A 25,396-nucleotide genomic window follows, 5' to 3' on the forward strand; every position below is an offset into this window, starting at 1 on the left:
TCCAATGAGACACGGTTTTGCATGGAGTGAATATATGTTTACATGTGTTCTGTAAGAAGATTCAATTCAACACTACAGCTAAGTCAATGCCTAGTCTGGGATACTGAATGGAAACCCTTATTGATATATCTTTATGTCCAGTTCATGAGTTCTGGATAACTACCCCTATATAACACCCCTCTCTTAGAATCCCCCTGACCCCACTGAGCCAAGAGGTAGTTCTGTTTTGCAAGTTTAAAAGGTTTATTTGAGAAATAAGACAAAATATAGATACCACGCTTTTATAATAAATTAATAAATCGATATCGCCCTTATAAATATAATGTTAATCAACAATGGGTAATCTGACACTAGCACACTTCTTTACAATCAATGAGGAGTTAGTATAGGAGATGAGGTAGCACACTTGTGAATAGGAACAGAAGAATAAAGGGGTAGAGAATGCTTTATACGGTTCAAGGAAATGCAAGGTGGAATAAATGCAGTACAGAAATAACTTGATATGACTTCAACAAAACAAGCAATCACTTTTCTTTGACAATTCACCCCCCCTTTATGCAATGTAAGGAGATGAAGAGGAGAGCACACAGTTCTTAGAAATACACAGTTCTTAGAAATACAATCAAATACAATACGAAATTCAGTTCCCCCCCAGCAAGCTTAGAGCGAACAAATTACTCATGTTCTTTTGGAAGAATTATTCTTTATTTATAAAACCGGTATGAGTTTTAAAACACAGGCCCAAGTGCTTTGAATGTGGTGGCAATGGAGTGAGAAATATGCTGAAAATGCTTTTAATTCCGTTTAGGAGGTTCAGGGTGAGTGAGAGATACTTGGGATGAGTTCAGGCTCACTTTAGCAATGATTCAGAGATGGTGATTAAGAGGCAAATGAATTTTTAGCAAGGAAAGAAATGACTGATGGTTACACGTGGCTGGATTTTTAACCAAATCGCAAATCGCGGTAAAATTCGCGAGTGCGTGAATCGTGATTACGGCAAAAGTATAAGGAGTAGCAAGTCGGTTCTAGGTTTGTTGGAAAGCTTAGATTCTAAGCTTTCAGAGGAAAGTTAAACCAAACGGTTGCAGAGATATGAACGATTTTGTAAAGGTCGTTTTTCGGATTTAAAGTAAACTCAAAATGACAGGTGACAGCTTGCAGCTTCAAAATTGACAAGTGACAGTGGTGCAGCTTTACAAAATGACAAGTGACAACTTCTAGGAGGCAGTTCTGGTTAGATTAAAATAGTTTGGATTAGATTATTTTAAACTAAGAGCTTATTTCTGTCACAATCTGACCTAAGTACTCACAATATATTTTGGAGGGACTGGACCTCGTCACGGATCTGATCAATCAGGTTAGCGGCACTTCACAGCGATCTGATCTCTGGGTCTGCGGTTCTGCACGGTCTGGTCTGGCACTGGTCTGGTCCGTCCGGATACAGCGGTCTTTGCACGGCTCCTGGATCTCTGCACTGTTCCTAGCAAAAGTTCTTGACAAGGGATTCAAGCAGCTCGCCCGGCTGTGAGTAGCTTGCAGTGATTTGAGGCCTGCTGCAGAGAACTCAGCTTGTGGTTTTAGGCCTCTGATTTAGGTTCTAAATTATAAGTTCTAGGTTCTGGAGTATGTAGCTGGAGTCAGTCTGGAACTGGTATCTTCTGGATGTTGTGTGGTCCGGCAAAACGCTCCGCAGCAACTGGATTTGAATGTCTCTACCTGTCCCAGCAGTTTCTTTTTATGTGTTTTGAAAATGGGTGTGTGCCTGGGCCTAGCTAAGCCTGCCCTTCTCTACTTGTCATTGGCCCAATTCTCCCCTCTCCCATGATTGGGGGAAGGAAATGTGAGTCAGAGTGATGCTGTAGGTTTTATGGGTCAGAGGATCCTCCCCTGGTCAGTTTCCACACAAATCTATATTTGACCCAAATACATATTCCACAGATACACAGTTGTTTGTCATTGCATACACACATCATGCATTACTGATGGGAGGCAGTATTCCGACCCTGGCGTTTAGGAGCTTGGGTAAAGAAATGGTAACTTTTTGCGCTTTTTAGTAGCTTTCCCCATATCAGATTTTTCTCAAAATTTATACAATTGTGTGCAAGGCATGTGGGCATTTAGATAAGGAAGTGTCAGATTTTTAACCTGCATACATTTAGAGTAACAACCTCTTTTCCGCTTGTAAACCCCCATATCATACCACCGGGTCCTAAAACCTCTTAAAATGTGGGCAGAAAAATCACAAGAATTATGGTATCATTTAGATAATTTTGACAAGTCCGCACCATGAGTTATACATCTTTCTTAAAATCATATTCTGGCCAACAGGGGTGTGTCTTCCCAGGTCACATGGTTGAGAAACCAGTTTGCCCACTTTCTTTAAGCTCAGCCTGTTCTCAGAGGGGGCTGCCCCTCCCCGTTTCTGCCAAGAGGAAGCCACTTTTACAACGCCCCCAATATAACATTTGTCTAAATCAAGGAAGGGCTTTGTTCAAAAGGAAGCCATTTACGACCCCCCAAATAAACCATCTGCCTGGGCCCTTTGTTTAGTTTCTTGCAGTCCCCTGGTAATTCAATCAGAGAGTGTGTGACCTCCTTTTGACAGGGGCAACAGAATGCAGCCAGGCCTGGGAACCTGTCAGGCAGAATTGGAATCTCTTTAAGCCAGTTTTCAGCTAAAATGTCACTTTTTGTTCCCCAGTTTAAGTCAATACAATTTTTACATATGCAGCTAGAATGCTGATTCTAAGTTCAAAACTATGACATTTTAACAGTTACAAACTATGCGACACACAAAAGTGGGTCACTCAGTTAATTTAAACATTTCGATTTTGGTGGTTTTAATCCAGTTTCAGTTAGGCTGCTGACATGCATAGCTCAGCCAGTTTTGTTATGAACATTGTTTTGGGCTCTTCATCTTCCCAGATTTTGTATGCACACATACTTCATTCTGCCAGATGTCCGCTGGTGTTCAGTGAGATTTTTGGATGTGTTGCAATGTTTGAAAATAGGCATTTTGAGCTGGCATTCAGAGAAACCAAAAGGTAATTTTAAAGCGTTTTTGAGCTAACAGGCGCTACTGTTTTACCTTTGGCACCCATTCCACTCATGGCACCCTGGCCCATCATGCTCACACTGGTGGGTGGCAAGTTAGGTAGCATTTTGGTGTACGCACAAACTGCGTGGTTCTCCTGGATTCTGGCGCACATGTGGGCTTTTTGGCCATCTTGGATTTTCTAAGCCCACAGCACCAAATGTTGCAGCATGATAGCTCAAACGTGGGTCAGGACACCCAACAGTTCCAATGTAATCAAATCTATCCTATACCTCCCACTGCTTGTCTAGGCTATGTTGCAACATTTAATTTTATTTCTTTTTAAACCATCTACTTCATAAACAGCCTATTTTTCACTTATTAGCAATCACTGCACCTTGACATAAGGCACATTAATAACCAAAAATAGTGAAATACTCAATTATACAATGTAACAACAAAACTTGATCAGCAGGATCAGACTGAAAAAGGAAGAGGCAAAATGAAGAACAAAATTACTAAATATAATGTTGCCAGTGCAGTGGGTCCCACAGAGTGTGGATAATTGGATTGCTGTTGTGGATATACATGCAGGAGCAAGGGGACCTGGAAGGACAGTTTGAAGGTGGCCAGGGAGCTAGTTGGCATGAGGTCCATAGGTGGGTGCCCTTTGTTTCCCCACAAGGGGGTGACTGCACATGAATCTGTTGGTGCCACAAATAGGTTATTGGAGTAGTGTGGACGTGTGGCGATACAGGATGGGTGGGACAGCTACAGACAGGATGTGCAGTGAAACATGGTCAATGGCGTTCAACTACAATACTAATGCAAATAATTGGACACCAACTTCTTTATCCCATATAATAAGTGTCTTAGACTACAAGATGGGTTAGGGGACAAATCATGTGAATGGGTAGTCCGTGGATAAGGCAGTGGAGGGAATATAGCTGGCAAAACTCAGTGTTAAATGATGATTTTTCTGAAGGAGGGAAGATCGTGGTAGGAGGAAACAAGATATAAGGGGTGCTCTGGTCTATAGCCCGGAAAAAAAGGGTTCTGATGTGGTCAGCAGTGGGGCCATTTGATGCCGATAAATGAAACTACCGGATAGCGGTCTGTGATTAGGAGATAGATTTGAACAAACTGCTCTTCCCACACTTATAAGCATCCACAAGTTTGAAGCCTAGTGAGCACTCCGCGATTCACTAAATTAAAACCAGGTCTAAGGGCTTGTGAAGAGGGGGATAACCTCCAATCCCCCCCATCCCAAGGCTTTCGACACATAACGGAAATGTTAGACTGTCCCCCTCACTCCTCTTGCCTCCCTTTGTTATCCACAAACCATCTCCTTCGAACAGTTTATTCTTTTAGCCAAATGATATCCTGGAGTTTAACCTGCGGTCTATGTTAAAGTTAGGCCAAGGAAAATAAACCACTGAATCTAGTAGGAGATTCCAACACATCTAGACCGCCTTCATGGATCTAAGTATTAGATTGCATACTAATTGCCCCATTTTCTGAAATTGCCTTGTTAAACATCCTACCTCAATTCTGCACTTACACACGGCAAGTGAAAAGTGTGCTAGGCATATCACTAGGCAATGGCTCGCAGCGAGTTTACGTTTTGATGCAGACACTGACGAAGCCCTCCCCCTTTTCAGATTGTACGTTTTAGGGGCCATCAACAGAAATTCGATGCGCCTATGTAATTTTAGTATCCCCTCCCTCTTTTCTCACTCTCCCTCCTTTTTTCTGTGGCACTTATCGCCCTCTTTACTGTCCTCATCTTTACCCCATCTTTATTCACAGGCGAATGGTCTGGATTTCTGTGGTGGGGGCCGACTCTGAGACAAGCCTACGTGATCTGAGATTACAACGCTGGTGATTTTGTGTAGTATAAAATCAAATTGATATTATTGAGGCCAGAGAGCTGCGGCCTCCCCCAAAAGTCTAACATACGTAATTGATGAATCTGGCTCCAACCAATGCAGAGGGGTGGGGGGGACTCGTTCCCACACTAGTGCCTACAGTTTTCTGCACCACAGGGCTGGGAAGGTGGAGGAGCACCACAAGCAGGGGGCTATGTCCCTTCATGCTGGATTAATTTTCTTTGAGTTTTTGACAATTTTCTTTCCCTAACAAACACATTGGAAAATGTTTTTTTGAGGGTTCGGGGGCGTTCACGCTCAATTCCTCCCCTATAGTTTAAAGTCTATTCGAGTCCCCTACCCCTTATATACCCTTAAGTCCCACCGCCTATATTTTCCAATGAGTTTTTCGAGAAAAAGAAAATTGGCAAAAAACTCATTGAAAAATAATCCTGCAATGAATGAACATCAGCCCGCAAGCAGTGGACTGACCGATTGCAGGAGAAAGGATTAAGAGTTAGGAGAGAGTAGGAGCAAGTGGAGAGGTGGGAGGCAGTGAGAATAGAATGGAAGAAGGCGAGGTTGCTGAGGGAACAAGATAGAGCAGGAGGTGAGTGAGTAGAACATGAGAAGTAATGAGGAATGTTTGAAGACAAATACCTATTATGCGGTGAAGCACACACAGGAGGAATTATAGAAGTCAGACAGCCTTATTGGCACATTTGTGATGAGTGAGGCTGAATGTATTCTGAGACACAAGTGGTCCTGTCCAAGCTTGAACCTGAATGAGTGCAACAATTTGGGAATGTGAATGTGGAATTGGCTTTCAGAGTGCAGGATGCACCCCAGTACCCTTCATGTCGCTTCTTTGCTACTTGCAAAATGTACATAAATTCACATTTGTGCGTGTGCAGCAGATTTTGAAGAACACAGGTGACTTCACAGGTGACTCAGTGGTCAGAAATAAGAGCATGCAGTTCCCACTGCCAATCTGCATTCCATATCAACTTGCCACTCATCCATCCACCAGAGAAAGGTCTAGCCTTTTGGATTCATCAGTGGGACAGGGACTTTCACTCCTATGCATTAGCCACCAAACGAAAAGGATCAGGGACCTCCAAAACCAGGAGGTAGATAACTTTTGAAAATGGAGGCTACTTTGCAACAGGGCTGGGCTACCTTTACATACTAGTGTTATCGTAATGTTATGGGCTGTGCCACTCACTAGTAGAAATAACATTCTTTGATGGTATATTCACCACAATGTTGTGGCCTCTTCTCCAATTGTAAACCCTCTAACAAACCTCAACTCACTACCTTTTTTTTTTAACCCTTTCCTAGTTTCATAGAATCACACTGCCCCATGTGCACCACACACAATGGCTTCAACATCCAAAATCGAGGTATACAAATCGATAGGCCAACAGTACTTGTCCCTTGGTCTACTGGAAGGAACAGGTGTCAAACTCCCCCCACCCCCAACAGGTTTGGCATGCACAAGACTTACCTGCTGGTGGCAGCTCATACTCCACCTCCAAGACGACCCGCTCACCCACGTTCTTCAGAAGGCTGATTATCTCGTCATGCCGTAGTTTTGTCAGGTTTATGCCATTCACAGACTTTATGTAGTCTCCAATGTTTAATTGATCACTTCTGCAAAGGACATATACAAATTTAAAGAATAACCAGATCAACTCCAAATTGTCACCCAGTACAACCTGAGCACACGCCATATTTCACGATTCATGTTATTTTTCTGTCGCATGACTTAAGGTTCCTACATTCAAAGATCAAACAATGTAAACAAAGTCAGAGTTTACCTTACGATTCCCTAGCAAATTACTTTTTTTTACAGTTGGACGATTTGCTATAAACAGGCCCCCTACATGAAGTGGTATTAAGGAGTCCAGACTAGAAAACAAGAGGCTGAAAACAACCAAACAATCCTGGATTGCCTAGAAATCAGAAAATGGCAGTATGCATTTAACAAGTACAGGCTAAACCTTCCAATCGCAAAAGTACCACAATACTTGGTATTGATAAGACATAGATGACCTCTTACCCCCATCTGGGCCACAAGGGACTCAACTTCAAGAGATAACATATAAGGTATCAGAAATGCACAAGCTATTCTTGACCGAGAGGCCCCTTTCATTAATGATATCAACGCCATCAGCCACTGTACCTATGATCTATGCCCCTACTCTTCACAGTCCCTCTGACATATGGCTCTCCCGTTCCCACCGACCCCCTGTCAGTTCCCCTTAAGAGACCAGTAAGGAAGCTCACCTTGCAGCTAGCCCTCCAGGCCTCAGGTTGGAGACTCTCGGCTTTCCATCTTTGTCCGTCCCACCAGATATAGTCAATCCGAGTGTGCTCCCTTCTTTCTTTATCAGCTCCACAATGGTAACTCCGCGGAACTCCTCTGTAAGGAACATGGTTTAATTCTTAAAACATCTTCAAAATGGAAGCACTACAGGCAGATCATTGGGGAGATAAATGCTTCAACTTCACAAATTGATAAGGATGCACCATGTTATGCAAAATGCAAACAATGCGAATAGGTATCCTACAACTTAGTCATAGATATTGAATTACAAAGTATACAGTAATTTTTCCACCGGTCCTTTAATAATGGTATATTTAATATGGAGGTGTCAAAAGGTAAATGTAATGCACAACAAAGGTCTTGTTTTTGGAAAAACTGGGTGTCAAAGCTCAGGGAAAAGCCATTACCAAAATAAGCCGCTATTAATTGGTGGCTGACGGAGGAAGTAAATTTAAGTAAAGAGAGAGACTTGGTTAAGGTCTGTCGGAAGACCTAACGAGGCAATTTATGCACATGGGCCAAGCACAATGTTAAGCAGAGCAACTGGAGAGAAACTTACCCAAGCTCGGTGTCTGCAAGCCTTGGCTCCCCACATGTTTTGGTCTACTTCCCCAACCCCCATATCAGTCTCAACTAGTATAGTCAATGGTGACATCATGAAAGTCCTAGTCCAAAGCATCTGGAGTGTTAAAGGCTGCCGACGACCGAATCCATCAGTTGTATTCATATGTATTGATATGCCTCTGGTGAGAGCCATACAGTCTCCTTACAGTCTCCAAATTCAACAAAAGCCTTGATGTCCGATTGGCCCAGAGGAGTTGAAAAAGCATCCAGCAATACAGGATAGTTCTCCAAAGCAGTTGAAGCAGAACATTGGCAATTGCAGTTAACTAGTTTGCTTTTACTGACTATTAGTATTAGAATTTCCTATTAGGGAGAAGGTGCCCATTATTGCCTACAGTTACGCACTTGGAACTTGGAGACTGGTGTCCAATCTGGGGATCGTCCCTAGACAAATCTGCATTATGGGACATCCCTAGATTCCTACGCTTTATATTGCAACTAGATGCAACGTAATGAAAAAAACTATACCGTGTGAGAGCGCTGCAAGAAAACAAACAATATGCTCACGATGCACTGTCTTTTTATAGAACATCACAGTGTAGACGGGCATAAGCCCAACAAGGTTATTGGCGTCACAATTCGAACTACTAATAAGATAAACCTGAAGACTTACACATTTAAGTAAAACTTCCTTGCTGCCAGAAAGCTCCGGGAATTAGCAGCCAATCCTAATTACACATTACAACAGTGACAGTGTTGGAGGCACACATGGACCACATTTTTTTTCCAGTAATAATAATAAAAAGGAGTTGTTGAATAGATTCTGAGAGGGGGGCAGTCAAGTGTGTTTTGACACTGACCTTTATGTCCAATCGATGGCACTGATCTTTCATAAGGGTTTTTGTAACCTGCCACTCAAAAAACAAAGTAGTACATGTTTAGGACTTCTGTGGTTCGTCTGCTCAGGCTTGAACCATTGTACAAGACTCCTTCATCCCTGTTGTAGGGTTCTGGTTCCCAGCACATCTTTTCTGATCACCTCTAGAATAGGCTCTCTGACACTGTAGAAGATGGCAGTGTCTCGTACCTCCTGCGGCCTCCTAGTTTTTGCCTTGGATTGACCCAATTATGTTTCATCTCGCTTTCAAGTTTCTCTCTGATGTTAACACATTGCCACCCTGTAGCCGGTTGCTCTATGGTGGGTTACACTCCTCCAGCCTCCTCCCTCTAGACGTTATCAATTTTCCTCCAGACTCCTCACAAACCTTGCCTCCTGATGACCACTCCTGTTCTCTATTTAAGCTTCTCCGTCATTTTATGCTAACCTCTTCCCAACCCTCTCTGGGATGGTCTGCCTCCGACATCTCACCCTCCCAACGACTACTCTACTCTCCTCTCCTCTCCCACCATGTACACCACCCCTGACAACTAAACTGACAACTCTACCATCCTCTCCAACACCACCACCAGCACCCCTGCCCTCCCTCATACGTCCAGCTCTACATGCTCCTCTTTCTTACCACTTATCATTGGATTACTTCCTCCATCTCCAACACAAACTCCTTGCAGACATGGAGGTCACCTGTGTATTGAGGTATGTTCTAAGCTGCGATTAGACCATATGGTGTTCCGGGGGTTCGTGAAGTTGGCTGGCCTGACATTACAAAAGGTGCATCCGCCATCTTGGAATTTAGTGAAGGCATGACCCGTGTGGGGTCTCCTACCACCTCCATTACATACTTGCTGCCCTTTCGTGTTTCAATCTGGGGGTTGTGGATCTGTCAGTGGGTGTAGTTGGAGTCAGGAAATCCTCTCAAGTCAGGAAAGCCACATGTTGTCATTAGACCATCTGTCTTGGGGAATGTGCTATTCTGAGATCATTGCAACACTCGTGAAGCCACCAAGAAGGAGTCTGATTACTTTCCCATCCATTCAATGCACATAAACCTCTTCCCGGTTTGTGGTAAAAAGACAGCCCCAGAGCGACAGATGGAGAGGCCATGCTAGGCCACATAGTGAGTGAAACAAGTGTAGAGTTCAACTGAAATATTGAAGCCATTACAAAACAGTGATTTCAACGTGAGGCCTAATGAATGAGCGGGAATGGACCTTCCTCCATTTTGTTAGAATGTACAGGCACTCATGAAGAAAAGTTTGACTCAGGGATTCCAAGATGGCGGCGTGCTAAAGGTGGATGCGCCGCGGTGTGCTCCGTCCCGCTTCAGCAGCCCACGGCTTTGGCGGCACTCCTCGATCGCATGAGACCCCGCCTCAGGGTGCCTGGAGCTGTGAGCAGATTTCCCCCCCACATAAGGCCATGGAAGGGGGGGGGAAGCATGAATATTTGCAGTGATTAACCACCCTCACAGCAGCGCAGGTATCCGGAGCAGAGATCAGGAGTGACGCGAAAGCGCACCTGCTTGTAGCTGTACAAAGAACAACGAGCAGGGTGCAAGTCGGCCCTCATGGGGTCTCTCCCCACAAAGTCCCAGAGAGGCGGTGGCAGTCGCCGTCCCACCTGTGGACAGGCGACGACTGGAATGGCAGTGCCGACGCTTAGCACGAGCATGCTGTGTAAGGGCAGGCGGTGCGGCCGCCGAACTAAATAGCACTCACTGGACAGTATATACGCCAGAGGCAAGCTGCGGCTTCTATGACGTAGGCTCCAACGCCCCCCGCAATTAAGGTGAGCAGGGAGCGGAGAATTGATCAGAACCAGAGCGCGGCGGACATCCGCAGCAACAGGCGGCTCTGTAAACTCCTCCGGCCCGAGGAATCTAGAGGTAAGGGGACTTCACAGCGACACAAGAACACAGCTGCAGGAGTCACGCGAAAATGGATAGTAGCCCCAGGCATTAAGCCCTGGCACCTGGCTGAGAGACTTCACTCCACAGGCGAGTGAGGAAAGGGTCCCACCCCCTCCGACAGTGTGGATTGAGGTGACACGCTGGTAGAAACCCGGGACAGCCCGCAGCTAAGGTGTACAACCTCCATCACAGGCCCCCCCCCACCACGATCAGATACCGAAGGCGCAGAATCACTGCGTCCGTTATAGACATGAAAAGACTGAGGTGAAACTCCTGGCATTCTCCACTACCGGAGGGGGGACATCGGGGAGGCTAGGTAGCGCCCACGGCTGACCTGCCCCACACGCCCAGAGAATGGGATTCCAGATGGTGGGCCTTCCCAGGAGATTCCAGACATAGGTGGGTGCAGAAAGGCAGGAACAGCTTATCGAGGCCTCCACCCCAAGAGCAGGGTCCCTGTGTCTCATCATCCAGCAGCACCCAACGCAAAGGGGGAATACGGTGGCAAACAGTGGACATCACAGAAATGGGCAGGACTTGGATTTTAGCAGTGGCCGGGAGCCGCGATGTGTGGGGGGCTAGGGGGAGAAAAGTGCCAGTAACCCAGTACTTCATGAGGAAAGGACATCCACCCACAATTTCAGGAAACCGGGGTAAGGCTGGAGGACAAAAGAAGCCCCTAAATACCACCCCCAGAGAGGGACCTCTGCAGCCAGCGCTGCTGGTCTAAGGAAACCTACGAGGAGGAGCTCCCTCCACCTCAGAATGAGAATTCGCAGCATGAGGCCCCCACCCTGAATGCAGCCACAAAGAAGGACCTGGAGGCCTGTTTTCAGGAATTCTCCAGCAAAATGACTCTGGCCCAGTTCTCATCCTTTATGGGGGAAATGAAGCAATCTATTACTGAACTGAGGCAGGACATCTCGGAGCTGGGGGACCGTACGGACACAAGGGAGAGGGCCCTCCAAGAAGTGGTTGAAGACACTCAGAAAATGGATATTGCGTTGGAAGAGCTGGCAAGGGTTACCCACAACATGGAGCAACAATGCGAGGACCTGGACAACCAGTCCCGCAGATCGAACATTCAAATCAGGAACCTGCCGGAATTGGTCACGGATCCAGATCTAAGAAATACGACCACGCAAATCTTTGAGACCCTACAAGAAAAAGGCCACGCGGGTGACATCCCAATTGACAGGATCCATAGAATCGGCCCAGAGCACCAGAATCCGGAGGCCAGACCGAGGGATGTCATGGCGGCACTGGCCAGATTCCCGCAAAAGGAGGCAATTCTCAGAGTGGCCAGGCTGGCGGTACCGGTCCAATACAACGGATTGGCGATCAATTTATATCAGGACCTAGCCCACTCCACCCTTCTAAAAAGGAAAGAAATGGCACCAGGGCTAAAAGCCCTACCAGGCAAACAAATCAGATATCGATGGACATTCCCCTTCGGGCTACTCTTCCAGTGGGAGGGCAAACACCACAAGGTCACCTCGCTGCAGGAACGGCTTTGTTTACTGAACTTAAGGAAGAGCAAGACGAGGCAGACAGGGGGCGGCCAGCGAGTCGCTGTAGACGCCAAAGACCTTGGGAATGGTTGCAAGTCTCAAGGGGCCGCCACAGGCCCCTAGCGAGGGGCCCAGCTCTCGCACATGCCAAGGAATCAATCCAGGAGGCAAAAGCTGACTGAAAATAAACTAAGACATTATATTCCTGCACGGTTCGAGGAAGTGTTCACTATTTTGTTATGCAGGAACGGGACAGGGCCACTCTTGCATATATACAGGGGGTATAGGACACCCTGCACGAAGGCCCTGGGAATCCAGGTGGGTCTTGCCCATACTCAAGATGAGGGGGGGGGGGCTCGCATAGGCGCACAGACCCACCACAGGGCAGGTGGGGAGGGGTCAGGGTAAGTTGGGATCGGTTGGGGGGAATTGGGGCTTAGTCTCAAATTGGGGTAGTGCCCAAGGGAACTCCGATCCTGGGTGCCCTTCATGCACGCACAGAAACTCACCCTCTAGGATGATTAAACTCCTCTCGATGAATATTCGTGGGCTAATTACCCTGGTGAAACACCAAAAATTAGAACGATTTCTAGCACATCACGCACTGGATATAGTCACATTGCAGGAAACGCACATCAGGAAATCGGATGCCGTCTCAGGCTGGGCGACTTTCGTATATTAGCCCAGGCTAATGCAGAGTCCACAGCAAGGGGGGGGAGGGGTACTGGTGGGAATTAGAAAGGGACTAATAGTGCAAATTATGGAAACCAAAGCATATAAGGAAGGCAGGTACATTGTTGTCACCATGACAGTAGACTATCTCACTCACACTAGCCACATACGCCCCAAACTCGGGGCAAGAAGGGTTCCTCCGGGCAGCCTTAGCAGACCTCGAGGGCTTTGCACAAGGGGAGATCATGGTTGGGGATTTCAATCTGGCTTGGGACCCCCACAGGAACAGAAGCAACACCACCCCCACCTCCCCCCCACCCCCCATCATCCACAGGCACCTCAGACACCAGCCCTACAGAGGAAGATGGAACAACTAGCGCTATCAGACCTTTGGGTGGTATTGAAGGGGACCGATCCAGGGTACACGCATTTTTCCCATGTCCACCAAAGTTTCTCCCGAATCAACTAGATCTAGAGATCCAGCACATTAGTGGGCAGGACTCTAGCCATTCAACCATTACCAATCACACTCTCAGATCATGCCCTTTGTTAGCGACAATAAAGAGTAATGTGCCCCATCAAGGTCTATGGCGCTGGACAGTCCAGAGGGTCGCCTTATTCTATAGTTATAGCTATAGTTATATATTTAACTAAACACCTCCTCTCAGGAAGAGCTCCCAGCACAGACGGTTATACGCCAGGATTTTATCACACCTATCAGCAGATTTTGGTCCCTACGCTGTCGACTCTCTTTAATATCTTTGCTACAGCAGCAAAGATTACCCAGACGATGGAGGAAGAAAAAATCCTACCATTCCCTAAGCCAAATAAAGATCCCTCAATGCGGCTCGTACAGACCAATTGCATTAATAAACATTGATGCTAAAATCTATACAGAGTTCTGGCCTGTAGACTGAGGGACTCTTATCACAACTCATACATCCCAACCAGTGCGGGTTTATTAGGCAGCGCCAGACGCACGAAAACCTCAGAAGGTTTTGCCACATCCTAGGAAAGATGCAGAAAAGGGAACTCCCACTATCTTTCCTATCCTTAGATGGACACCGAAAAAGCATTTGGCCGAGTGGAATGGTCATTTTTGTTCAACACCATGCGGCAACAGGGCGTGGGGCTGAAATTCATGGCCATAGTGAATTGGGAACTATCATCTCAGATATATCTGTCTGGGGGTACTAAACGGGAGTGCCCACTGTCACACCTCCTATTCGCACTCTATCGGGAACCATTCTTAGCAGCCATATGACCAAACAAAGACAAAGGGCATACCATTCAGGGGGTGGGGGGTGGAGCATAAGGTATCGGCGTATGCCGATGATATGCTGCTGACCCTGGGGATCCCTGGACCCTCACTGCCAGCTGTGATTAAAGCCATTCATAGGTTTGAGGAAGTGGCTGGGATGAAGGTAAACCTGGCCAAATCAGAGATACCGAACCGGACACTGTAGGGGTCTGAGAACATGCAAGCCAGAGAATCCTCCCAATTTAGATGGGTACAATCAAGCCTTAAAGTACCGCAGGGGTCTGTACAATGCTCCCCCCCCCTCATTGACCATCTTAAAAACCAACTCGATACCTGACCTGGGGCCATCTTTCTACCTCTTGACTGGACAAGATTAATGCCATTAAAATGACGGTTCGCCCAAGGGTATTAAATCTTTCAAGCCCTTCATATTTCTGCACCTTATACAAGTATATCTGTGCATACATATGGATACACATACAACCCCCCCCCACCCCTGGGTGGCGTTGAAAACACTGCAGCAGCCTACCAGGAAAGGAGGGTTAGGCTTACCTGTGGGCATATTACAAGGCGGCCCAAATCAGAGTAATGAAAGACTGGTTCGCCTCGGAATCAAGGAAGGCTTGGCGACAGATAGATCAGGCAGTGGTGGGCGCCCCACTGGGGAAGTCCTTTGGTTACCCAAGGATCGTCAGCCACCTAATATGCACAAATCCGATATCACTGCTCTGGTGGAACAGCACTGGGATTGTTTAGCAAGGGAAAAGCAATTTACCACCTTTCCCTCCCTGTGCACACCGATATGCGGAAAAACTGACTTCACTCCAGGGATCCCAGAGGGTGGGTTTAAAAAGTGGAAGGAAGCGCGCTACACCAAAGTCGGGAACATGCTCAAGGCAAGGACAAAATCCTTCACACAATACAAGGAGGAACTGGGCTTAGCAGAATGAGACAGAATGCAATACCTCCAACTACGCCACTTGGTTATGGACCCCAAGATCAAGGCGGGGGCAACTAGATCTCTAACCCCCCCTTTTAAAAGTTTCTCACAACGGACCCCGGGGACAAACACCTTATCTTTAACATATAGAAGCTATACCTAATAGCAAATCACTCCGCGACCATTCAGCACCCCAGCTACATGCGGGCCTGGGAGGAGTCACTAGGGGAAATCGATCCCGGATGAAACCTGGGAGGGACTGTGGTATAATACCCATAAACAGTGGCATTGCACCACGTCAAATTGAAAAGAATATACCCTAACATGGCGGGGAAATGCTGGAGGTCTGTGGAGGGGAGGGGGACTGGCTACATATACAGAGGGTGTGTAGCAAACTACAAATCTACTGGAATCAAATTGATCAGCACATGCATTTGATATTTGGCACTGACACACATCGAGGCCCTGAGGAGAGCATCTTAGGTTTACACCTTACCGGATAGATTTAATGGGCAAAACCCATTAAGAAAGCATATGTGATTCTGCTACTCACAGCACTGCTGGTCATTGCGCAAAAGTGGAAGGTGAAGGACCCACCCACGGAACATGACTTTCTCGAAAATCTGGCACTTTACAGCTCTGGAATAGATGACTTATTCTCTACAGGGTGTACAGACAAAATTTGGAACAGACTGGTCAGTAGTTATGGAGTTTTTGAATGAGGACTTCAGAAAAGGATTCTGTCCACATACCCTAAGCATACTGGAGATTGGGTGAACTATGTTTTGCAGCTATTTGTGGATCGGATGGGGGGGTTGGCGGGCAGGACAGTAGTTATTTAGTTTTGTTATTGTTGATGCATAAGAAAATCAAATAAAAACAATATTTAAAAAAGTGACTCAGAATTGTAATATTATTAACATTGTCCAATGGATTCCACGAAGACACGTGTGCTGCAGATGCTGACTTCGTGTAAAGGCACATGTGACAGATTTAAGGCTGCAGAAGTAATACTGTGCATTTGGAAGCTAAAAAGGAGTAATGATACTTACATTTGAAAAATAAAGTCAAATGCATTTTCAGGAATAAAGTTTTTTTGGGGAACTGAATGATTCTTTGAGGAACATGAGTGGTGAACACATTCTTGGAGGTGACTTTACTTCCATTTTAGATGCTACTTTGGATAGACTGTCATCGTGTAGGTTTTCGGCTCATAGGCTGAGTGGTACTTTTCATGACTTCATTGATACTTTTTCTTTGGTTGACAGTTGGAGATATTACATCCTACTGAGAAGGGATTCTCCTTTTTTTCCTCCTGTTCACAATTCATATTCAAGGTTGGATTACCTTTTAATTTCGGAGAGGTTGATTGACGTGGTAGATGTTGTAGAAATGGGGGAACAATGCCTTTCTGATCATTCATTGGTTCAGCTGATAATGTCAGAGTATGTTCAGACTCACCAATATTAAATGGAGGATTACAACTTTTATATTACAAGAAGACACGGTATGTGATCCAATCATTGCTTCCATTGTTCAATTCTTTGAGGAAAATATAGATTCTGCGGATTGCTTGGTGGTGTGGGACGCTTTTAAAGCGACTATACGTGGGGAACTGATCAATTGGACAGCTAGGATGAGGAGGGAGGGTGAGATGAAGGTTAATCTGGAACTGGACCTCAAAAAATGTCAACAAAAATATGCTTCATCTGGTAAATGTACAGAGGCGGAAGATGGAAAGTGTTAGGGATAAACTGAAGAAAACTTTGGATGAACTAGGAGAGTAGGGTTTGTATTTCATGTGGTAGAAATTTTGGGAAGAAGGGGATAAGGGAGGAAGCATTCTGGCTAGGAAGCTAAAGAATTTGTCAGAAAGATTATTTATCCAAAAGATCAAGACTGAGACAGGGGAAGTGAAGATTAAAAGTGAAGATATTTGCGAATGCTTTAGACAGTTTTATGCTTCTCTTTACTCTGATGCATCACAGGTTGAGGAAGACAAACTGACTGAGTTTTTTGACAAAATTGAAGTTCCCTGTTTGTCGGAGGAAGGTAGAGAAACACTTAATGCTCAGATGTCAGAAATTGAAGTAGAGGATGCTATTCGTCAACTCAATTTGGGTAAGTCTCTGAGTTCAGACGGATTACCTGTGGAAATTTACAGGTCCTTTGGTTCAGTTTTAGTTCCCAGTTTGTGTACTTTTATTTAATCGGTTGCTTTCTGATGGCATATTGTGTACCTCGATGCAGGAAGAGATTATTACTTTGATTCCTACACAAGGGAAAGATTCTTCAAAATGTGTTAATTATCGGACCATTTAGCTGTTGAATGTAGATGTAAAATTGTTTGCGAAGGTTTTGGCTATGAGGTTACAAAAATATATAGGAGCATTGATAGGTGGTTATCAAGTGGGTTTTATGGATAATAGACATGGATATGATAACATTAGGACATTATTAAATATAATAGGTTTATCCCGTGAGAAGGTTGAAGAAATATTTCTTATTTTCTTTGATGCTGAAAAAGCATTTGATTGTGTGAACTGGTCGTTTCTTAATTTTACATTACTTAAAATGGGCTTTGGTCCACAATTCTTAAATGCAATAGGAGCATTACAGTATAATATTTTAGCAAGAATTTGGGTCAATGATGTTTTGTCTCAAGCTTTTCGGTTGTATAGGGGAACTAGACAGGGCTGTCCACTTTTACCCTTTTTATTTAATTTAGTTCTTGAGCCATTGTTGATTTACCTTGGACAGGAACAGAATGTTATTGGTGGAAATTAAGGGATGCAGAGGTGAAAGTCCTGGCTTATGCTGCTGATCTGACAATGGTTCTGACAAATCCAGAGATAGGTGTGCCATTACTAAGAGATATGTTACGGGAAGTAGAGGAATTATCTGGGTATAAGGTAAATTGGGGGGAAAACGGTGATCTTTCCACTTAAAATAAATCCATTACATAGAAGATTGGGATTGTCATTGGACTGAGGTTTCAGTGAAATATTTGGGTATTTATTTGGTACGGGATATTAGAAGAATGGTTGAATATAATGTGGATAAATTGAAAGAAGTACTGGTCAAGGATATACAACGATGGGATAGATTGCATTTGGGCTAAAATGAACGCGATAAACATGATGTTATGGGCCAAGGTTTTATATTGCATTCAGTCTCTCCCTCTTCGATTTACCAAGAAGGTACTAGAGTATTGATAGGCTTTTCATGGATTTCTTATGGGGAAAATAAAATAGGCCAAAGATTCCTCGATTTATTATGATACATAGAATTAAGGATGGGGGTTTTGGTTACCCAGAGTTGGGAAATTATTATAAGGGTTTCTTATTAAAAAAAGCATCGTATTACTTTGGGGAAAGAATTCAGATCCTTTCTGGCTTTTGATGGAATGGGAAAGATTATAACCCTTCTCTGTGGATTGTTTATATTCCTATGGAAGGATAACAAACTCCGGGACAAAATTGGAACCAATGGTAGTTTCGCAATCTGCTTTAGTTTCTTGGGTTAAAGGATGTGGACAGTCTTTATTTTTTTATGATTCGGCATCAATTTGGCTGAATCCAGGCTTACAAATTGAAAATAAAATGCTCAATTGGAGAGCATCGGCCAACAAGGTTATTTTAAAGATAGGAGATGTCTGGCGGGAAGGATTGATGGTTCCATTTGAGGATCTGGTTAGCTGTTATGGGTTGCACAATAGGGAGATTAGGAGATAGATCTTTAGAGCAGTTACCAAGAGAGAGATTACAGATATTGGATACACCCTTAGACTGTAGACCTCAAATCTGTGAATTATTCACTATACCACCAGGGGTAGTTTCAACCTTTATTAAGCTGATGCCTCTACAGGAATGTGTTTTGAACTCTTGGGATAAATTGAGATTGGAATGGGAGGCAGAATTGGAAGTGGAGTTGCCTAAGGAATCGTGGAACTATGTGTGGAAAGCAGCTGTGAAAGCTAAAGTTGATTTAAACCTGAGGTACATTCATCAGCGTGTTTTAGGACGCGTTTATTGGACGCCTGTGAGGATGAATAGGAGAGGTTTGGCAGATACGGATTTATGTTGGAGGTGTAATTACTCAAAAGGGACCTTCAAGCATATGCTTTGGGAATGTAATAGAGTGTTAGATTTTTGGAAGCGTGTACTGGATCAGGTTGATTTGGTGGTAAATGATTTATTCCCTTGAACTTTTAAGTCGGTGATATTTTTGTCAGTTGATAACAGGAGTGGAAATATCTGTGACTCCCTAGATTGGATTGATAGAGCATTGTTGATGGCTATTAAACATATAATAAAGGTGTGGAAATCTAGGAAAGAAAACACAATATGAAAATTGGTTGTCAGACATGCGAACGCTTTCATGGTATGAAAAGACTCAAGCTCGAAACGTGATGGGGAGTTTTAATATGTTGAGATGTGGGGATCGTTCAATGATTTGTTTGACTAATGTGTAGGACCTGTTCAATAGGTGTGTAAATGATATCGGGGATTGGGTTGGGGGAGGATGTTTGTTGTCTTGTGTTGTCTTTTTGGTGTCTTGTAGTTGAGATGAATAGTGGGGGTGGGTAATTTATAGTACTATATTATGATAAGTTGTTACGGCATGTGTTATGTAAATATGGATTATATGTGTATACACACCCACCTATATGTATGTTTATGTTTGCTTCTGTTGTAATTTTATGCAAAACTATTAAATAAAGTGGGAAAAAAGGAATAAAGAGACTTAATTTCAGCACATAGAATGAGATTAATAGGGAAAGGCCTATTTTGTTTTTGCATAAATGAACACTTGTTTCTTATGCTACTATGGCCTATTTATGTGCCGAATACCAAGAGTGAACTTAGTTCTGTTTATACAGCATAGAAAGAAAGATTATATTGAGAAAAACAGGCCGTGGTACAGTATTGAAAGTTACATGTACACGGTGGATAAATATAATAAGCTAGCCTTTCAGAATTGTGAATTGCAATTTATTTTTCTCTCTGAGCTGAAACTTTGACCCGAAGATCGTTGGGGCTGGGTTTATCAAGGAAACAGGCTTGGAGCTACAGTTAAGAAATGTTGCAAGAGAGTGTGGAACTACGGAGATACATGACCATCAGAAATTACCTTTAAGGTCAAGTCTCCCATAAAGTGTGTATTAGCTCTGAGCAAAGACCCGTTGAAGCTCAGGAGAAGAGGGTAGAATAAACATTGGCCCAAGCAGATGGCTGGTCACATGTTTAAGGAGAAATAGAAACTTAGGAATTGGTGGGGTTCATAAGAGTGAAACTGGGAGCACCTATTATGCAGTGCCATTGATTAATCATTGAATAACTTTTCTCAAATAAAAAGTGCTCATGTGTCCCATCAAGCTCATCCTGGGTTTATTCTAAAGGGGATAAAAAGCCATTTGGGGCCACGGAAAAATGAAATTTTAGTGATGTACATAACTGAAGTTATGATAAAAATTATGATTCTGGCATTTTTATAAATCTGAGGAATTGGAAATATTGATAGAGTGGTAGATGGTGACATTAATATTGGAAGTATGTAGTGTCAGAGTTGTAACTATTATGGCACAGCCACAAAGCACGAAAAACAGTGGATCTGCACAGGGAGAGCGTCCCGAAATAAAATTAGCATTTTCCTACTCCCCGTAAAAAGTAGAATCCACAAATATAGAGATTCATGTAGCTATCTGAAAAATGTGCATAGCTGCTAGGTTAGATTTTTCAGAACCCTAAAAGGTAAAACCCACCTGTAATTTTGAGATAACTAATCTTTCGCCTCCCTCAGCCTACCTCATATATACCTCCCAACTCCAAGTCCTATCAGCAGCCAGTGGGGGTCTTGGTGGGAGGTGAAGGGGGAGTGATTGCCAATCCTTATTGTGGGAATTATGACAATGTAGGAGTGACATCAGCCCATTTTGCATCAGAACAGGCTTTTTCACTTTATTCTTCGGGGAAGCCTGTTGCCGGACTCTTGCAAGGAACAACTAGCAGAGAGGCCTCAATCCTTGCATTGAGACACTGACGGGGAAATCTAGAAGCTAGCTGGGACCCCCAATCAGGGGAGCCACAGGGAGCCTGGGTGCAGGAGAAAATCCTTGACTGAAGCTCTTGACCAGATCTGTGCGGTCCTCAGAGGAGCCCTGCTGTTTTTCCCCAGAGGCTTGCTATGCAAGTAGACGAATCCAAAAGCCATCAATTGTGTTGGGCCCTACCAGAATATCCCATTCCATTAGTGGGTGGGTGGGTGAAACTAGGTAGGCCCTTGGCACATTGTAATAAATCAAATCAAAATAAATTCCACTATAGAAAATGACCACATGCATTTAAATTGAATTGTGTTGGGAACAGCCCACCTTAATCCTTCCCATTAAATTGTGGTAAGAGCTAGGGGATGCTGTGTAGATCATTAGCACATTGAATTGAATTTGAATCAATTTCCATATAGAAAATCATGGGATGAGTGTTTAGAGTTCGAAACTAACAAAGTTCATGCCCAGTGTGTTAGACCTGGTATAGACAAAGACTTGTGTGACTGTCCTTCAGAAACCCCGACTTCTGTCCAGAAGTGGGGGGTTCCAAAATCCCAAAATAAGTAATCCTAAAACGCTACCTTTCAAGTGAATGTAGAGGGTGCAGAACAAAATTCCCCATTCATTCCCTTAAATCCCAAACCAGAAATACCAACCTTTACATCTCAATTGCATGTGTGTTGAAAAAAGATTTCCCAATTTGAGTTCCTTTTCCTAACCTTGCCTTTTAAATACAAGCCTTTCTAAAAATAAAGTCAAAACGATTTTTCCATTGAATTGTTAATGTTTTCTATTGGCTAATTTGCAATTAAACTTAATGTAAGTTGTGACTGCATATTTTAAAACCTTACCGGCATTGTTTTAATAACTGAAAGTAATTTGGAGTTGTGATTTGGTGACTTTTTGCTAATACTATTGCTTTTTTGCTTACTTCACTTTCCCTGTATATACTCAAATGTGTATGTGGTGTTGTCTCTGTGTTTTGTCTGTAATAATGCAACTATGTATTAAGTGGGTTTAATTAGCTATTTATTAAATGTTTCACAGTACGCAAAACTCTAATAAGAATGCAGTTATTTCACTGTTCAACATGGCAAGATTATGAATATTGCACCTCCATCTTGTAGGCTGCACACAATGCAACACACTACATGAGTAGCTTAGTATACTGGATAGAACTTCATAATATAATGCTATTTATATCAAGGCATTGCTTAATGCACTATGTAGCTCATGATATTTATTCCAATGACCATTGACACTGTTTTGGCAACATTATAATAACAATCCCTTGTACACACTTTTCATGAAAAGTAAATGCACATGTGTTGTCATAAATTACATTTGTGATGTCATCTTTGATGTCCTGGGTGTTAGTCTTACCAGTGCACAGTGGTGGCTCGAGTTATGGTTGCTTAGATTACCATAATTGGCAAATTTCAGGGGGTTTTCAGTTTTACTTTGAACCATAACGTTCCGTTAGCAAAGTTTATTTTTAGTGAATTTCATAGGTTTTTAGTAGTGCAACTTAACCATAACGTCCCTTTAAAAAAGTTTTTTTGCTACAGATCATCGCTTTATAGTACTGACACTTGACCATAATGTAAAGTAACTTCTGACTTATTTACACACCTTGCGGAGAATGCCACATGACAATATGCTGGTGTACTTCACGGTGACGTGTCTGAGAATCCATACACACTTAACAGTAAGATGTATGCCTCGTGAACAGAGTGGAAACAGATTTCATATCGATGTTGAACCGTCCACCTTCAACATTTCCCTTGCACAGCACCAACACGTATTGGTAGTCAGCCATTAACAATGTAGTACACATTACATACTTTTAGCAAAAGTTGTAGTTATTGGAACATGACATCAACTAAGGCCATCCCTCCTCCCCAAGAAACAGCAGCACTGCTATAATGAAGGACCATGACAAACACTGCCCCTACCTTACAAATAACAAACGGACACTATTTTTGCGCCGTCCAGCTAACCCCCCATATTACTGTTTGGTGTCTCTTTCCTCATTTCCGTTCGCAAATTGCCTTATTAGCTGTCCTACCAAAAAAGGAAGCCATCCGTTAAAGTAAATGTTCTGTTAAGAACCACCTTTCACAGTGTAAGTGCAAAAAAAAAAAAAAAAGAAAAAAAAAAAAATATTGCATACCCTCCATGTACCGTATATTTCTCAGTAAACGACAGACACAATACGATTTGCCATTAATAGTATAGATTTGCAAAGCAATAACATCTGCTACTGAAAAATAGGATTTCTGGTTATAATCGTGCCTGCCTGCGGCGGGCCGTATTGCAAAACAAAATCCTTTTTCAAAATGGCCAACATAGAAAGGGAAGGCGGTTGTTCCATACATGGCCCCTCTTCACTTTCCATGGGAGCCTGCAAAAAGCTAAAGTATGTGCCGTGACGTAGAAACTGTAAATAAACATACAGCGACGTACAACGTAGTACTTTACATTTTGAAATGATACATTGGAGAACATTTTAGAATTTGTAAAGTATGTTTATTTTACAAACAACTGTCAGTAACAATGGTTCTAAGGGTGTCATTGAAATTGTTCATTGTGAGGCACACGTTGGTATTTTCCCATACACAAAGTATGCGTTTTTGTTAAAGCACCCACTTTGTTTGCACAGTGATTTCCAAGACGGCGCCATGACCTTTTCCCTACAACACCATAAATTATGTTATTTTACTCCTAATGGCTAGTTCAGCATAGGGACAAAGGGAGCCTGGACGTTCATCCCACAACATTGTAATGGACAGGTAGCCAGTCATGAGCAGTTGCATCTGGCGTCCAAAAAAGGCGTCCAAAAAAAACTTCGGCCTCTGAAAACCATGGCACACACCGTATGGCAAGATGTAGCTGGCCGGAAAATGTTAAGAGAAAATATATGCGTCAATACCCAACCATTAGGAAAACATTTAAAAAAGAAAAACAAAGATTGTGGAAAGTAGTACACAAATCGAAGTCGTCAAACATGGCATTTTAATGAAATATTATCGTTGACCATGGGTAAGTATAGCGACAGCCTCCAAACGCCGAGAATCAGCAGTCTTAAGGTTTAAAAAAATGGCAACTACACAGTGTGAAGGGTTTTGACCCATGCTGAATCAATAGACTGGGTAGAAGTGGGGATGAGCTGTCGCCGCCCATCATTCCATCCCAGAGTCCAGGAGAACCGCGCAGTTGTGCGCATACCAAAAGCGCCAGGGGCGAAAGGTGGTGCCAAGGAAAAATAGCAGCACCTGTCGGAGCAAAAGCGCTTTTAAATCACCTCTGTTTCTTTGAGTGCAAGCTCCAAATGTCCATTCCAAACATTGCAAGATAGCTAATACCGGAGACCTTTGTTCAAAAAATCAGTTTTACTGATGTCAAAAATTTGCTGAAATCATGGCCACAAGACCACTCTAAAGATTCAACCTTCTTGTGGGGGGGTCGTAAAATAGCTTCCTCTTGGGAGAAGTGGGAGGAGACGTGCCCCTGGGAGCCACCTGAGCTGGAGGCGGGGACAGACAGAAGCTTCCCCATGTGCTTTGGAACCTAAACCACACCCATCTGGTCCAGAGCATAATTTTAAAAAAGATGGATAATTCATAGTACGGACTTGTCAGAATTATATAAGTAATATCATTATTCTTGTGATTTTTCTGTGCACGTTTTAAGTGGTGTTAGGACCCTGTGGTGTATTCTGGGGTTGCTAGCGGAAAATAGGGTCTTACTCCAAATGTCTGCATGTTAAAAATCTGACACTTCATTAATGTCCATACTCCTTGCGCCCATTTGTGTAATTTTGGGTAAATGTCCGATATTGGTAAACCGACCAAAAAGCGCAAAATGTTGTCATTTTTTAATGCAAGCCCCCAGGAAGATCAGAGGCGGACAAGCATGGACCATAAGGAATATATAATGTGTACATGTAATTTCAACAAATTGTATCTGGGAAATATGTATTTGAATCAAATATAGATTTGTGGGCAAATTGACCAGGGGAGGATCCTCTGACCCATAAACAGACCTCATCATGATGACAATCCATTTCCTTCCCCCAATCATGGGAGAGGGGAGAATTGGGCCAATGACAAGTAGAGAGGGGCAGGCTTAGCTATGCCACGCCCACACCCACTTCCAAAACACAAAAAGAGACTGCTGGGACAGGTAGAGACATTCATTTTCCATTTCTGCGGAGCATTTTAACGGCCGACATCCCATCCAGACACAGACCAGAACCAGGGACCCATAGACTACAGAACTTTGAACCTAGAAGGCCCACTGCAAGCAAAAGTATTCTCAGCAGGCCTTGAGAATCCAGCAAACCTAACCAAACTATTCAA

At 43.6% G+C, this 25,396-nt stretch overlaps 1 protein-coding gene across 5 annotated transcripts in view; it reads right to left on the minus strand.

Annotated features, from left to right (window-relative positions):
- The window catches only part of GRIP2 (glutamate receptor interacting protein 2), a 1,278,809-nt gene that overhangs the window by 381,084 nt on the left and 872,329 nt on the right, over positions 1-25,396 (minus strand). For all 5 annotated transcript variants that reach the window (XM_069643409.1, XM_069643410.1, XM_069643412.1 and 2 more), the window contains exons 3-4: positions 7,192-7,327; positions 6,410-6,555 (exon numbers count right to left, since the gene is read on the minus strand). In XM_069643409.1, the coding sequence (XP_069499510.1) occupies positions 6,410-6,555; positions 7,192-7,327 (282 nt within the window). The remainder of the gene's footprint in view (positions 1-6,409; positions 6,556-7,191; positions 7,328-25,396) is intronic.

Source organism: Ambystoma mexicanum, chromosome 2p (genome assembly GCF_040938575.1).
Source record: "Ambystoma mexicanum isolate Mex_15411 chromosome 2p, UKY_AmexF1_1, whole genome shotgun sequence".
Taxonomy (NCBI): Eukaryota; Metazoa; Chordata; class Amphibia; order Caudata; family Ambystomatidae; genus Ambystoma; species Ambystoma mexicanum.